Source organism: Melanaphis sacchari, unplaced genomic scaffold (genome assembly GCF_002803265.2).
Source record: "Melanaphis sacchari strain LSU unplaced genomic scaffold, SCAv2.0 Contig1590_pilon_pilon, whole genome shotgun sequence".
NCBI lineage: Eukaryota > Metazoa > Arthropoda > Insecta > Hemiptera > Aphididae > Melanaphis > Melanaphis sacchari.
This window is the reverse complement of record NW_020270712.1, coordinates 1531-17030: the sequence shown is the minus strand read 5'-3', so window position 1 is coordinate 17030 and position 15500 is coordinate 1531. Positions and strand designations below refer to the sequence as shown.

Here is a 15500-nt window from a genome sequence, read left to right as displayed (position 1 = left end):
ATTGATATAAAAAATATAAAGCCCTTTTGGCTCAATTAAATAAATGTTAATAATACTTAATAATATAATAATAATAAATAAATAAATAAATAACAGTTATTAAAACTCACAATTTGTGGAGCGCAGACTGGCCAGCTGGTCCTAAATATGGCTATATAAAAAATAATAATCACGCTCACACACACAACAGGAACGAACACAATATAAAAATATAATATAATTAATAATAAATAATAGAATTGGCGATTCGCGCACGCAAATAATATAACAAATTAGTGGCGATTCGCGCACACGAAATAATAATAATATAAAAAATTAATGGCGATTCGCGCACAATATAAATATAATAATCCCAAAAGGTGTCGATTCGCGCTCACAATAATAAATAAAAAAGAAAAATATAACGTCGAGTTTCACAAAGATATAATAATAATAATATATAAAAAAATGTGGACGTTTGGTCTTCACTCGACGACGTATGGCAAAAGACAAGACTTTTTCGGCGGCCACGTTAATCTATGCGCACCGGCGAGCCGGCGGCAGCAGATAACGCGCCGATAATTAATTTAAATAATAATTAATGATATTATATAATTCACGAACATAATTAAAATATGAAAATAATTAAGACAAATATAATGTTTGTGTGTGTGTGTGGATCGGTGGCGGTGACCGTGAATTTATAATTATTTATAAGCGTATATTATTTTTATTGATATCGTTAACAAAGTGATATGAATTCTTTACCATATACAGGATGATTTTTTTAACTTTCTAGGTTTTACTTTTTTACACTGTGTTACAATTTTGATAATTTTAACTTACTCCCTTATTTGATAAAACACTATCAACTTTTGATTTTCAAATAGCAATACCTATTTTCGTTAACAAAAATCTATAGACATACTGAAAAAAATAAATTTAACGTTTATAGAATTTAATTTGAGTAATCCGTTTGCGACTTATTAATGTTTCAATATTCGTTTAATTTACTGCTACTAGGCAATCTTACAAACCCAATAGTAAAAACCAGAAGTCAAAATGAAATTGTATTTCAATGTAACACTAGCCATTAGGGTCATAATTGATAATAACAAGATAGATAAACAATACTATTAGATAAAAAAAAAAGTGTCCTATCTTCACTCCCACCAGAACACCGAGTGTCAGTGAAATGAACGAATAGCCTGCAGCGCAGCTTATCAGCTATATGTAAAGTATAAAAATAACATTTTACAAATTTTACAATTTACCATCATGGTTACACAATATAACACTGGTTACTGTTTCCTGGTATACGATATTATCACGTATTAGTAGATAAACGATAATAAATGCCGATAGAATTCAAATAAGCATCTTTGCAATCATAATCATCAAATTTTAAATGCTGAACAGTATTTCGTTTAAATGGATGATATATTTATTTTTTTCGCAATTTTCTAGACTGAACTATATGAAATTCCTACTTCTTCTAAACAAATAATAATAAAACATGATAATTAATAAATAACGGTAATTTTATGCTCGATTCACAAAAAAAATGAGACATGGTTTGCCAGAATTACATCAATGTGTTTGTGAAATAAACACAAACCACATCTAATAAAATAATATAAAACATAATTGAACTGAATCAAATCATACACAAGGGAAATAGGAGATTATCAGTCAAGATTAAATGGGCCCAAAAAATGAACCGGAGCATACGTATGATCATAATATGGAAACCAGGCAATAATTGTTTGAGGATTTACTGTGTCAGGGAATACCTTAAGCTCAAATATATACAATATATGTATTTAATTACTCAATAATATTCTTAAAAATGTATTAGGATTTTCTTCTAATTTTTGTAACACAATTTGAGAATATTCTTTAGTAGTTTTGGTACATTTCCTATTTTTACTCTTATTGAAACTTCCTATAGATTTTAAGTTTTTTTCCAATCTTAAAAAAATGCTTGAATTAGGAACTTGCCTCTCAAGTCCAAATCGTTGGCTGTACAATAGAGCGGCTTTCCTTTTATTTTTTCCACTTTCTATAAAGCATGACCACATATCCATTTTTTCAGTAATAGAGTAGAACATTGTAATTGATTTAACGTTGAAACAATTTTTGTGATTTACAATAAAATAAAATATTTATTTAATATTGAGGAATCCAGAGGATTAATTCAACTGAGAACAGATAAAATGTGAAAAACCAACAATACTGTACATTTAGGAAATAGATAGGTACTTTTATCTTTTTTACCTATGTGAAACATGTCATATTCATCATTCAATCAAATATGTTTTACAGTGATATGTAGGTATATAAGTATGTAATATTGATAATAAAAATTATATAAATTTGAAAACACAATGCTTTATGTTTTATAAAGAAGATATTATATTGTATAATTTGTCAATTTATTTAAATTTATTATTTGTTAATTATACTCGTACATAATACATGTGTATTTATTTAATATAATATTTTATATTTCTATATCACATGGACTGTTAAATTACTATAATAAATGATTATATCAAACAGAAAATATTTATTCATTTTAAAACAAAGTAAATCAACAACTTCTATGTATTTAGAAAAATAATTCATAAATACAGATACAAATGTATAATTTATGTACTTGGATTCAGAATTTAGAGCCAAAACTAAAGTAGTTAAAGGTCTATTCACACATTTTTTTTTTTTAGTTATACATTTTTACAATGCCCCTATCATTTAAGGTTTTCATTTCATTAAAAATAAATCTGTATGTACTTAAAAAATAAAATAGAATAGGTAAGTTATTTTGATTACACAAATAAAGTGACACAACAAATAACCTACATCAGACTGATATTACAATGTATTGTGCATCGAGGAGGTGAGTCCTGTATTGTTAATCTGATGTGGGGCTATAGGCCCAGAGCCCGTTGTTCATATTGCCTACCCGACTTTCCATTTATAAATATATTCTGGGATATTTTTTTTGTATAATGTATAATTTGCATTTTATATCAAAACTATCTTGTGTGTGGATAGACCAGGCATGCCCAACCTTTTTCAACTAGTGGGCCACTTTCAAAATGTATATTTGTACTGCGGGCCGTATATGCTTCATGGGGTTTTTTTTTTGTTAATATCGATAAAATATAAACTAGTCATAGGTATATCTATTGTACATTTTATCGGATATAATATTATCTTTGTTCACTTATCGAATTTATGACTCAAATCATATGTGTTTAAAGTTCTCAATATTTCCACGCTGTAGTTGTTAGTTTGTTTTCGTCATTAAAAATTATATTATATTCTTAATAACTTAATAAAATATATTTTTAACTATATAAGTACATAGTAAGTATATGCTGTATACTATAAATGTGAATGGTTACATATTATATTATGGTAATATAGTATATGTATCATTTACAAACATATTTTATATTGAATTAGGCTAACCCTAGAACCTCTAGATCTTCTAGAACAATTAGTAAGCCAATTCAACAAGCAATACCATCATTTGAACCTCCAAATACACCTCCTTTATGGGGAAAATTAGAATTAATGCCTTCAGTTCAATTATTTTCTAATGATTTGTCTTGTGGACCAGCTAAAATTTTTGAAGAGCTTGAAGATATATCACCATATAATATATTTTGCCAAATGTTTGATAAAAACTTGATTGATCACATAGTTTTCCAAACTAATCTTTATGCCACACAGATAGGAAAACCATTTACACCTACTTATGATGGTGAAATTAGAGTTTTTATTGGATTAAATATGTGCATGAGTGTTAAACGTCTTCCAAGTTATCGGGACTACTGGTCCAGTGCACCAGATTTGCACGATAAGAATATATCAAGTATGATGAATGTAAAAAGATTTAGTTGGCTTCTATCTCATATCCATTTCAATAATAATCAACTTCAACCAAAACGAGGGGAAGACAACTATGACAAACTATATAAAATTCGTCCATTATTGGATTATATTGGTCAAAACTTTTTAAATTTATATAGACCTCACAGGGGTGTTGCTGTTGATGAAGCTATGGTAAAATTCAAGGGTCGGAGCTCACTGAAGCAATATATGATAGATAAGCCAGTAAAAAGGGGTTACAAAGTGTGGATATTATCTGATAGTTCTGGGTACAATTTAAAATTTGAAGTGTATACAGGTAAAAAAGAAGGGACAATTGAAGCTGGTCTTGGTGGTAGGGTAGTACTTGATTTATGTAAGGAGTTGGAAAATAAAAATCATGTTGTATACATGGACAATTTTTTCTCAAGTAATATACTTTTTGAAAAACTATTGACAAAAAAAATATATGCATGTGGAACTGTTAGATCAAATCGAAAATTTCTTCCAACACTTACAAGAGACAACTAGTTGCAAAGAGGCGATTATGATTGGGCAACAAGCAATATGGGACTGGCTTTTTATAAATGGAAAGATAGAAAAGCAGTTCATATATTATCTTCTCTTCACTCACCAGATGACAAAGTATTTGTTAACAGGAAAGAAAAAGATGGTAGTACTTCTAAAGTTCCATGTTCTTTAGCATTGAAGGATTATAATTCAAATATGAACTTTATTGACAATTTTGACCATTTAAAAAAAGATTACCAGTGTGACAGAAAGAGCCATAAGTGGTATATGAGACTGTTTTTTCATTTTATTGATTGCTGTGTTATTAATTCATTTATTATTTACAAAGAATTGGATACAGATGGTAAAAAATTAACTAATAAAGATTTTCGTAGAGAGGTCTACCAAGGTTTATTATCTAGAAAATTAGTTGATGTGCAATCCCCATCCATAGTGAAAAAAAGATGTTAATCAAATACTGAAATCAGCAACCATAAGCCACATGTCTCAAAACATTTGAGACTTACTGAATCTAAACATCAACCAATTCAAGACAGTAGTAGAAGGTGTGCTATGTGTTCAACTAAAAAAAAAACCACAAAGAACAAAATGGATTTGTTCTACTTGTAAAGTTCCTTTAAGTATCAAGACAGACAAAACTTGCTTTCAAGATTATCATACAAAATAATTTTTATTAGATTCATATTTTTTATTATTATTAGTTATCTATTTCAAAAGGATATACATTAGGACCCACCTTGATGTGGTGGGGGGGGGGGCTTTCATCTCTTGTCGACTCCGCGAGCTACGCCTGCAGGGTCACCCATACCGGAAGGTCGCGTACGAAAGAGACAACTAAGAGGTTCCAAAAGGTAGGACGGGCTCTTAGCCTGGCAGGCAGCCGTCCTACGTGAAGGCAACACTGAATATAAATCCCCCTGCCAGTAGGGCTAAAATGGCAGAGAAAACTGTAAACACAATATGAATAGTCCAACTAGGAATATTGTTACCGCACCAGTGGATTCGGACCCACAGATGCCGGCAGTAGTGCGTGAATTCGGTGTAACAGCCGGGTCCAACGTAGCGGGCCCACTAAGGTCGTCATTAAGTGACCGTGAGGGAGCGGGGGTGTCCAGCCAGGCCCCCGCCACCCAACCCACTAATAGAGCTGAGACAGTCTTGTCCACTGAGGTCACGAAATCTTCGAGCCGGGGCACAACACCATCGCGGAACCCGGTAGGTCCACCCTAGCTGATAAGCTCATTGCCAGTAATAGCAGCGCCCAATCCGCGCTGATAGATGTTGCGAAGCTGGCGGAGATGTCAGAAGAACAACTTCGCGAAGCTTTAGAACGGACGGAGAAGATGGAAAAGGAATGGTTCGAAAGAGTTGGAAGAAGGATGATCACCATGTTAGAGGCCACGAGGGAGGTGAAGAACGTGGCGAAACCCGTTCAATCGGCACTCGCCGAAGCAATGATGGCGTTCAGGCACGCAACAGGTATCCGTAAGCAGCGTCAGCAAGTGGCAGACAAATTGAAGGATTTAGCGGGTGTCCCCTTACCATATATGGTGGCAAAGAGCACGGCAAAGAGTACGGCGAATGTGGTTGCTGACACTGACGATGGCACTGCTATATCCTTGTTAATGGATATCGCCCTAGAAGTGACTGAGACAAGCACTGAGCCAGGAAGTTAACGACATCCGTTCGGCCAAAGGTCACAGTGGCAGTAACGTTGGTGACGGCGGTATCTGGGCGGAGGTCACGAAGAAGAAGAGGAGAACTAACAAAATCAAGGGCCCAGTCGCATCTCCACCCCCAACTAACGTGCCCTTGGAGATGACGCGGCCTCCCAGAGCAACGGGCAGACAACGCCCCCCGGCCATTCTGGTAGAGACCGGCAAGTCGGAGTTTCCTGAGCTAGTCAAAAAAATTCGTGGCGGCGTGAACCGCGAGGTTACTGGCGACCACATTGTTGGGATCAGGCAAACCAAGGCAGGTAGCTTGCTGATCGAACTGAAGTGAGACCAACAGCAGATCGAAGCTGTCCGGGCGGAAGTCTCGAGGATAGCCAGACAGAACGTAGAAATAAGATCCCTACAGCAAAAGACTATGGTGGAAATCATGGACCTGGAACAATGGTCCGAAAGAGAGGAGGTAGCAGGTGCTGTGGCGGTGGAGACTGGGATAAACCAGGATGCGATAAAGGTCGTTAGCGTCAGGAAGCGGTTTGGTGGCACCCAGTCGGCTATGGTGTTGGTGCCCTCAGCGGTGTGCAAGAAGATGCTAGCGCACGGCCGTATACGTGTCGGGCTCGTAAACTGTAGGGTCAGGCTGGGCGGATCGAGGATAAGGTGTTTCAAGTGCTCTCCTTTGGACACATGTCCAAAGAGTGTAAAGGCCCATACAGAAGCTCATGCTGCAGACGTTGCGGCTCTACTGGTCAAAGAGCGTCGGGCTGTGATGCCCCAAGTCATGTGGCAAAGGCGTTCGAGGCATTGCTGGGCAGCAACGAGACCAACTTGGCCGGAGTAATGGAGGCAACAGCCGTTGTTAGTCTGAGCAAAAACTTGTCTCAATGATCCACGTCCTCCAAATAAACATAGGAGTGTGCAAGACAGCAAAGGAGCTTGCGATGGCCACCGCAAATGAAATTGGAACGAATGTACTTATCATCAGCGAACAACATCGCAACCGTGGTGAGAACTGCGGTTGGTACCCCGACGCGAATAGCAGGGCAGCGATTGCCGTCCTGAGCGACATTTCGATCGACAAAATCGGCCCGCCATCACCGGGCTTCAGATGGTTGGAGATTAAAGGATAACAGCTGTATTAGACACACCTACTTTCCGGCCAAGTGGAAAACAGCGCGGCTAGTGTTGCTTCACAATCCGAGAAGACCGCTTGATGATCCGTCAGCATATCGGTCGCTGTGCATGTTAGATACCACTAGTAAGCTGTTTGAGAAGCTTATTGTCCGAAGGCTTCGGGAGCATCTAACCCGAACAGGAAATCAGCCAGGGAATCAGTATGGGTTTAAGTCTGGAAGATCGACGGTGAATGCTATGGCAAGACTGCAAGAAATCATACAGGGTGCCAAAGGTCGTAGCAGTGCTTACAACAAGTTCGTCGGTATGATTACACTAGATCAGTGATCTCAAACTCAAATTACCTACGGGCCATATATTTTTTCAAAAAAAATTCGCGGTCCAAATTTTAAGTGTCACCTTTATACTTATACACTAGAAATTAAAGACAAAATGAAGGCAAAAATACATACAAAATCCATTTATTTACTTTTTATTACTACAAAATTATCATTAAAAAAATATAATGATTATTAACTTAAAAAAAAATTATAATTAAAATTTAAAAATAGCTTGAATATTTGATAATTTTTATTGCAGGCCACATAGAAGGGGTTCGCGGGCCACAAGTGTCCCGCGGGCCGTATGTTTGAAACCACTGCACTAGATATTAAAAACGCATTTAATAGCGCCTCCTGGGATTCCATTATCCAGGCCCTCGAAAGAACGGCGACGCCGAAGTACCTAAGGTACATACTGGGGCAGTACCTAACCAACCGGCAGATAGTACTGGACGGGACGGCAAGCGCCTTCGAAGTAAGCTGTGGGGTGCCGAAAGGCTCAGTGCTAGGTCCTGATCTATGGAACCTGATGTACGATGACCTGATGAAGCTAAGTCTACCAGAGGACACGGAGATAATAGCGTTCGCTGACGACGTCGATGTAGTATGTACGGCACAGGTGCCATTCTTACTGGAGGAGTGACTGGGGGAAGCGCTCAAAGACGTCATGGGCTGAATGACCGAGAACGGTCTAGAGCTAGCCCTGCAGAAAATCGAGTCCATAGTCTTCACCAATAGGAACGTGCGGAACACCATGACAGTAGAACTGCCACCACACAGTTTCCCGTCAAGTCGCTGCGTGAAGTACCTCGGAGTGCACTTCGACCCCAGGCTGCACTTCGAGCAGCACGCCAAGCTAGCTGCAAAAAGGACATTAGAGGCGGGAAAACACCTCTCAAGGATCCTGCCAAACCTGAGAGGAGCCAAGCAGAGAACCAGACGTGTACTGGCAACGGTAGTCACGTCTAGATTACTTTATGCAGCTCCCATATGGTCGCCAACGATGACCATCGGTGCGATGAATAAAATGGAGACTGCATATAGAGTATAGACGAATTATGCTGAGGGTCGCCTGCTGTATTGGACTACTTCGTACGATACAGCGACAGTTGTCTCAAGCATGCCGCCGCTCGACTTGTTGGCTGAAGAACGGAGAAAAATCTACGAAGTCGTGGACAAAGGAGAGGCCAGAGAACGCCTCCTGTTCAAGTGGCAGCAGAAATGGGACCGTCCTCAAAAGGTAGGTGGACCCACTGCCTTATTGAGGATGTCAAAGCTTGGCACATGCGCAAACATAGCGAGGTAACGTTCCACGTTAGCCAAGTACGACGGGTCATGGTTGTTTTGGAAGTTATCTGAAGAGTACTGCCACCTGGATACTGATGCATGCGCACAATGCGGGACAGTCCCGGATAGCCCAGAACACGCAGTGTTTGAGTGCGATGCTTGGAATCGCTGGCGGACCGAGGCGTGCGTGTACCTAGAAGTGGACCAACTAACTGCGGACAACGTGATCGGAATTATGCTCCAGTCAAAGTCTTCCTGGGAGAGAATCAGCATGCTCTTCACCAGAATTATGAGGCTAAGAGAAGAGGAGGAGAGGAGAACGCAGCAAGGTGGCGTATGATCATCAATCTCAGGAAGATAAAAATATCTAGTTAAGTTATTTTCTTTGTAGGCCAACATAGCCAATGTAGGAAGGATAGAGTCCTCCATTTTTCTTCCCACTCGGTCGGGAATGTAGTCACCTTCACGAAACTCACGGACATCACCAAAGTGGAAATTCATGACGCAGACAAGGAAACGACCGACGACGAGGTCATAAATGCGGTCAGAGGTTAGGTTAGGTTCCCACTGGTCGGGAATGTAGTCACCTACACGGTTAGGTTAGGTTCCCACTCGGTCAGTGGTTAGGTTAGGTTAGGTTCCAACAAGGAGGTTGCCAGGGGAAACCTGCTGACCGTATTGCAGCATCAATGGAGCACTTCGGGAAAAGACAGATGGACCAACCGTATCATTGGCGATGTATTCGCATGGTACAAGAGGAAACACGGCGAGGTTTCATACCACCTAGCCCAAGTGCTGACGGGCCACGGGTGTTTTGGTATGTACCTGCATAAATATTGCAATCAGGCGACAGACGCGTGTGCGCAATGTGGTACAACGCCAGACACTCCAGAACACGCCGTGTTCCAGTGCGACGCCTGGCACAAATGGCGGAAGGAAACCTGCGTGTACCTAGCAGTGGACAACATAACACCGGAGAGTTCAGCATTTATCATGCTGAGCTCGACAAAATCATGGGAGAGAGTCAACTCCCTCTTCACGAGAATCATGATGTGCCGAGAACGAGAGGAATGTAAGGTGCAGCGAGGCGGTATATGAATAAAACAGGGCACAACCGATGCACGAGACTACGAGACCGGCTGGCTTGTGACGCCGGGTCGCGAAGATCCAAGTGATACAACCATACCATTTGCAGAGCTCTAAGTCCAAAACTCGACTTACTACGAACGTCTAAAAGCGATATGATGAAAAACACATATGTTTTGAACGGGGGGGGGGGGGGTGTATTGAGCACATTTACAACTGTAAAGTATTTCTACTTTGAACAGTCACCAAAACTCCAATTTTCGTACCACCTTTATTAAAAGTATATGGTATATTAGTACACACGTCAGCTACTCGGAGTAAAAGTTTCAAAATTAACATCTAAGAATTACGGTGTCCAGGACTTAAATTATCGCAGCAAGTCCGAATTACTGGCATTATGCGGCAACTGTATGCTAAACTATCACGTTAAAAAATTATTAAAAATCAACCATCCACCCTACAGCTATAAAAAATACGTCCCTGGAAAGGGTAGGTAGTCTGCTATGCGGTAAACTTTATAAGAAAGATAACACTTGCGATTGTTGGTGAGGAGAAGCTCTATATTGCAGCAGGTCCATAACTATACGCGGACACCTCTACACTTCGATATAATGGTAACAACGTTTTATAACTTTGGCGGTACACTTTCCTAGCCAGACAGTTTTTTGACCGTTTGCCGGATGAATCCCGCGGTAGACCAACAATGCACAATGAGATCACCGTCTCCGTAATATTTGTAGCAGACTCACCAAACTATTAGGGAAGGTTGCCCAGGGTACTTGCTACGATCTGTAAGAGTTTCAAGACGATTCGAGACAAGGGACCCCCCATAAAAATGTTGAGAAATAATTTTTACAAAAAATACAAAAAACCCTGTAAGCACCGAGCTGACGGCGGGAGTTTTTAAAAGTGAATGCAGCAACCAAGTTTTCAAAATCGATTACGCAAGTTTAAGTGTGATCACTTAGATACTTGGAAATCGGACTAAACATGTTAAATAAAACACAATTGTACATAGGTACAAAACCCGTAAGATCAATATTTAGCGAGATATGAGGGTGTAATTATGTTCACAAATTGTCATTTGTTAAATTCGAAGACTATGTCAACGGAGTGTACATCACTCCGGTATTGCCGATATTTACGGTTTCTTTTTTATATAAAAATTAATTAAATACCGAATAATATTACTACCGACTTGAAACCTTCACTGTTAGATTGCAAATGTTCTTGGCTACCATCCCTGCTAATTTCATGTAAAAATACATAAAACCTTGTAGGCACCGAGCTGACGGCTGTAAGTTAGCCGCGCCCCGTGCAACCACCCGTGTGTCATGCAAATACATTGTAAATTAATTATTAATAATCGAATAATTGTACGATCGACTTGAAACCTGTACCATTACATTACACTCGTACTCGACTATTATCACTGTTAATTTTATGCAAAAATACAAAAAAGCCTGTAGACACCGAGCTGACGGTGGGAGTTTTTAAAAGTGAATACAGCAACCAAGTTTTCAAAATCGATTTCGCAAGTTTAAGTGTGATCATTTAGATTCGGTCACACTTATCACAGCATATCAAAACGAAAGACATTACATGCGAAAAAATAAACCTAATCCTTTCCAAAAATTAAATACCCTAACGCCAAACAATTTTTATCCGACCACAACACCATTTCACGAATACATCAATACATATTATCTGAAATAAAATTTTTTGCACCCCCACCCATGTTTTCTGTTATTTAAAATTTAAAATTATATTGTAATTATCATAGTTATATAAATCTCAATTATATCACACAAGTATTCAATTATTAATTAATTTTTATATGATCGATAGTCACTGTAGATTGCGCTGCAATAATATTTTCCCTCCAATTTGGTTTAGTATTCGATAATTAATGTTTAATGATTCGATGATTAATGTTTTGTTTTTTAAAAATGCCGTCTACGCGATCAAAATTAATTTTCGGGATTGCTCAGGGTAGGTGTGTGGCAGCGACATGTAATAATGCTCCACAACCTCCCTACAATACCCCGATCACACCACAGTTTGCTGATTGTAAGTATTTCATCTTTTTCATTTATATTTTATTTAGTTTAATTGCAAATAACGACGGTCCGGCAGGTAAGTATAAGATTTACCGCTGCGAAGCAGATCAAAAAATAATATTTTCAGTTGTAAGCTCTGAAGACCATAATTCTTAGTAATTCTTAGAACAGGCGTACATATGTTTTGCCGTAACATTGCAACTAAAACAAATATAGTTATCAAATACAAAACAAAATTGGAGGGAAAATATTATAGCAACCCAATCGCTTAACAAATCGTTGGTTTTGTTGTTTGTTTTTTATTTTTTTTTCAAAATGAGTAAACGTTCATTAGTAATTGTTGATCTAGCAAATAAAAAAATTGTACTACAGAAATGTACTACACCTGCAATCACCCAAAACGACAACAGGGGTTTGTTGTCGTTTGCTACATGTAAGTGATAAACCTCCAAATGTATTGTTTTATTTTTATTTTTTTTTATTTATTTTGGTTATTATATTAGTCCTACTTAACTCCTTAGGAGTAACCAACTCCTAAAGAAAAATTAACACTAAGAACATTAATAAAAGATATTGAATGGGAAATTCAAAATGTAATTGGTAGTGTAGGATTTGGTTATGTTTATTGTGGTAATTATTAATTATTACTATTTAATTGTAATAAACCATAAATCTATTATAAGTTATCCTTATTTTTGTTCTCAAAAATTCCACAATTGCGTATTTACGGGGGGGAGGGGGTCTGGATGATAAAGGCAATAGGTATATAGTAATTATAGTTTATATAAATTATTTACTTATGTATAAACTGTAGATAAACACTAGTAATGTATGAGTCGGTGCATAACAATTGAGTTTATTATAAAGAAAATACCATATAATGTAGTCAATTACATCTACAAAAAACGGAAATTACGCTTATCAAAATATAACTCACAACGCTGGGTTAAAAATCTGCTATCAGCTGATTAACTTTTAATCACTGATTAATATCTATGCTACAACCATTGAATATGCATGCCAGCGGTAAAAATAATACTTATACCTGCCGGACCGTCGTTATTTGCAATTGATGTATTAAATAACACGTTTTCGAAAAACCTAAATAATAGAACTTATGCAGATGCCTACGGAGAACAATTTAATCTCTATTGGTTTTCGTCATATCTCCCACGGTTTTCTCGGGAAACAGCTCGTAAACGTGATTTTCCAAAGCACAAAAATGTCAGTTTTCATTCGCGTTTTGACGGTAAATCGATGGCCGAACTTTGCATAGAGGTCGATTTTTTCTCCGAGGGATTCTTCACTAGGACCAGTTTTTCGTTTTTCCAAAAAGTCATTATTTAAAACTTTTGTTTTATGTAATCCTGCAACAAGTATTATTTTCTTTACAACTCGATCCTGCCATGATTGTACGCTAATTGTATGCATCCAAAATGCATTCCCTACTTAGTGGAGATCCTAACGAATCAAGGGATATAATTATCTAAGTCGTAGCACAAAATCAAAATTTTTAATGTACATTACACCGGATCGTATCTACCGCGGTAGTGCATATATGTACCCGGTACGTATAGTTCGAAAAAAAATTATTTAAAATCAAAATTTTGTACTACAGCTTTCAAAACGATATCACTCGACTCCAAATGACTTATTCTATGACCATTTAACACATTAAAATTAAATAGGCTTGTAGCGTGCCACGGATAATATTATAATAAATTTTAATATATTACAATATGTAGCAGGTGATCCTAGCCTTTTTATCTACCGTTATAAATGCAATAAGAGGTCAATACTTAACGAAATAAAATTTTATTTTTTTGTTTTATTTTTTACAGTTGGTTTTGATGAAAAAATTGCCTATAAGTATAATATTAACGATAAGTCAAATGCAAAATTTTTACTTCTTATTTGTCCGCTATGCACAAACAATTTTTGTACTGAGGAGACATTTTTGCTGCATTTAAATATTAACCATTTTCCAAAGGCACCAATGAAAAGGAAATATTTTGCAAATAATATAAAACTGTTTTTTTATTCATACTTAACTATTTTTACAATATTGGTTTTTGTTATTAATTTTTCTTAATAATTTATAGGACATGATTACAAAAATTGCGAACGCATTAAATGATTTAAAGCATTGTGATATAGATCAGCTATTTTATTATTTAAATAGCTTTGGTTGTAAATTTGTTGACTCCAATTCTCTTAATTAAATTATTGTCAACCAAATTTCGGATATACAGTTTCGAGTAACCAATAATTCTAAAGAATGTAACAATTCTAAAAAAAGTAACAATAATAATAATATACAAATAATATTTACAAAGCTTATCAAGATACAGCAATATCAACAATTTAATAGTTATATAGAGTCTACAAATGAGGTTGATACTATTTTGGAGAAGAATCATAAAAATATTTTAATATTTTCTAAAAACTTCGTTAATTCTTCTTTCAGTAAAAAATTAGGCAAAAAAAAAAATTAGTCAAATCATAAAAGAAACCACAAAATTATGCTATTCAAATTCAATTCTTTATTACTGTAAATTTTTTAAATCATCATCAAAATATATTCTTCAAAATTCAAATAATTCTTTTTTTCTGCCTCCATTTTTAAATTTTTTTCCCCCCCCCCCCCCCCCCCCATAATATTTATTCACACAATTTTAATTTCTCCAGACTAGTATCAACCTCTATAACCGATTTAGATTTCTATATAACAACTTTATTCTTACATAATAACATTCCTAAAGCCCCCCATACACGGTCAGTTTTGAATGACAATCAATGTGATTGACAGTCAAGTATGATCATTGACTGACGATTGATAACAACTATATACGGTCAATCAAAACTGACAGTTTTCAGTCATTCGGTTATTTTATTTTATAAGTCAACACAATTGTCAGTATTGAAAGTCTGGTGTATCGTGTAGTTGTTTTCCTTGAAAAAATTAATTTTAAATTGAAAATTAAAATTTGCATGAATAAAAAATGAATGAAGAAGGTATTATTGGAATTGCTATTTACCTAGCGTGTGATAAAACGAAAAAAACGAAAAGAAAAAAAAGATTTTGGATGAAAGAATGGCTCAAAAAAAGGAACTCATTTTCCCATCATAATCTTCTAGACGAACTTCGACTATCTTCTCCATCTGACTATAGAAATTATCTTCGCATGGACTACACGACATTTTCGGAGTTATTAAATATGATTACACCAATGATAGAAAAACAGTATACTTGTATGAGAGAACCAATTTCTCCGGCCCAGCGTTTATCATGTACGCTACGATACCTGGTTACCGGCGTTAATTTTGAAGAACTTAAGTTCATTACCGCAATCGCTCCACAAACAATTGGAAAAATTATCATAGAAACATGTGAGGCTATAATAACTGTACTAAAAAATAATATAAAGGTAAGTAAATTTATTTATTTTTAATTCATTAAAAAAATGTTTACAATTTGTTTAAATAGTTAAAAAATAATAAAAGTTATACATCTTAATTTGTATATTGAGTGTCGTTTAGAAGTTCACTGA

General features: G+C 36.4%; 1 protein-coding gene across 1 annotated transcript; it reads left to right on the top strand.

The window, feature by feature from the left end:
* Nucleotides 1-1257: 1257 nt before the first annotated feature.
* On the top strand, nucleotides 1258-4398 carry LOC112592123 (piggyBac transposable element-derived protein 4-like). The gene is made up of 2 exons (XM_025336111.1): nucleotides 1258-1293; nucleotides 3451-4398. Exons 1-2 carry the CDS (start codon nucleotides 1258-1260, stop codon nucleotides 4387-4389), a joined length of 975 nt encoding a protein of 324 aa, XP_025191896.1. The 3' UTR covers nucleotides 4390-4398.
* Nucleotides 4399-15500: the final 11102 nt, after the last annotated feature.

Excerpts from the sequence above, each read along its gene's own strand:
- LOC112592123 (XM_025336111.1), top strand. The coding sequence starts at position 1,258 with ATGGTTACACAATATAACACTGGTTACTGTTTCCTG. Across the intron at positions 1,294-3,450 it reads ACACTGGTTACTGTTTCCTG|GCTAACCCTAGAACCTCTAG; the intron begins GTATACGATATT and ends ATATTGAATTAG.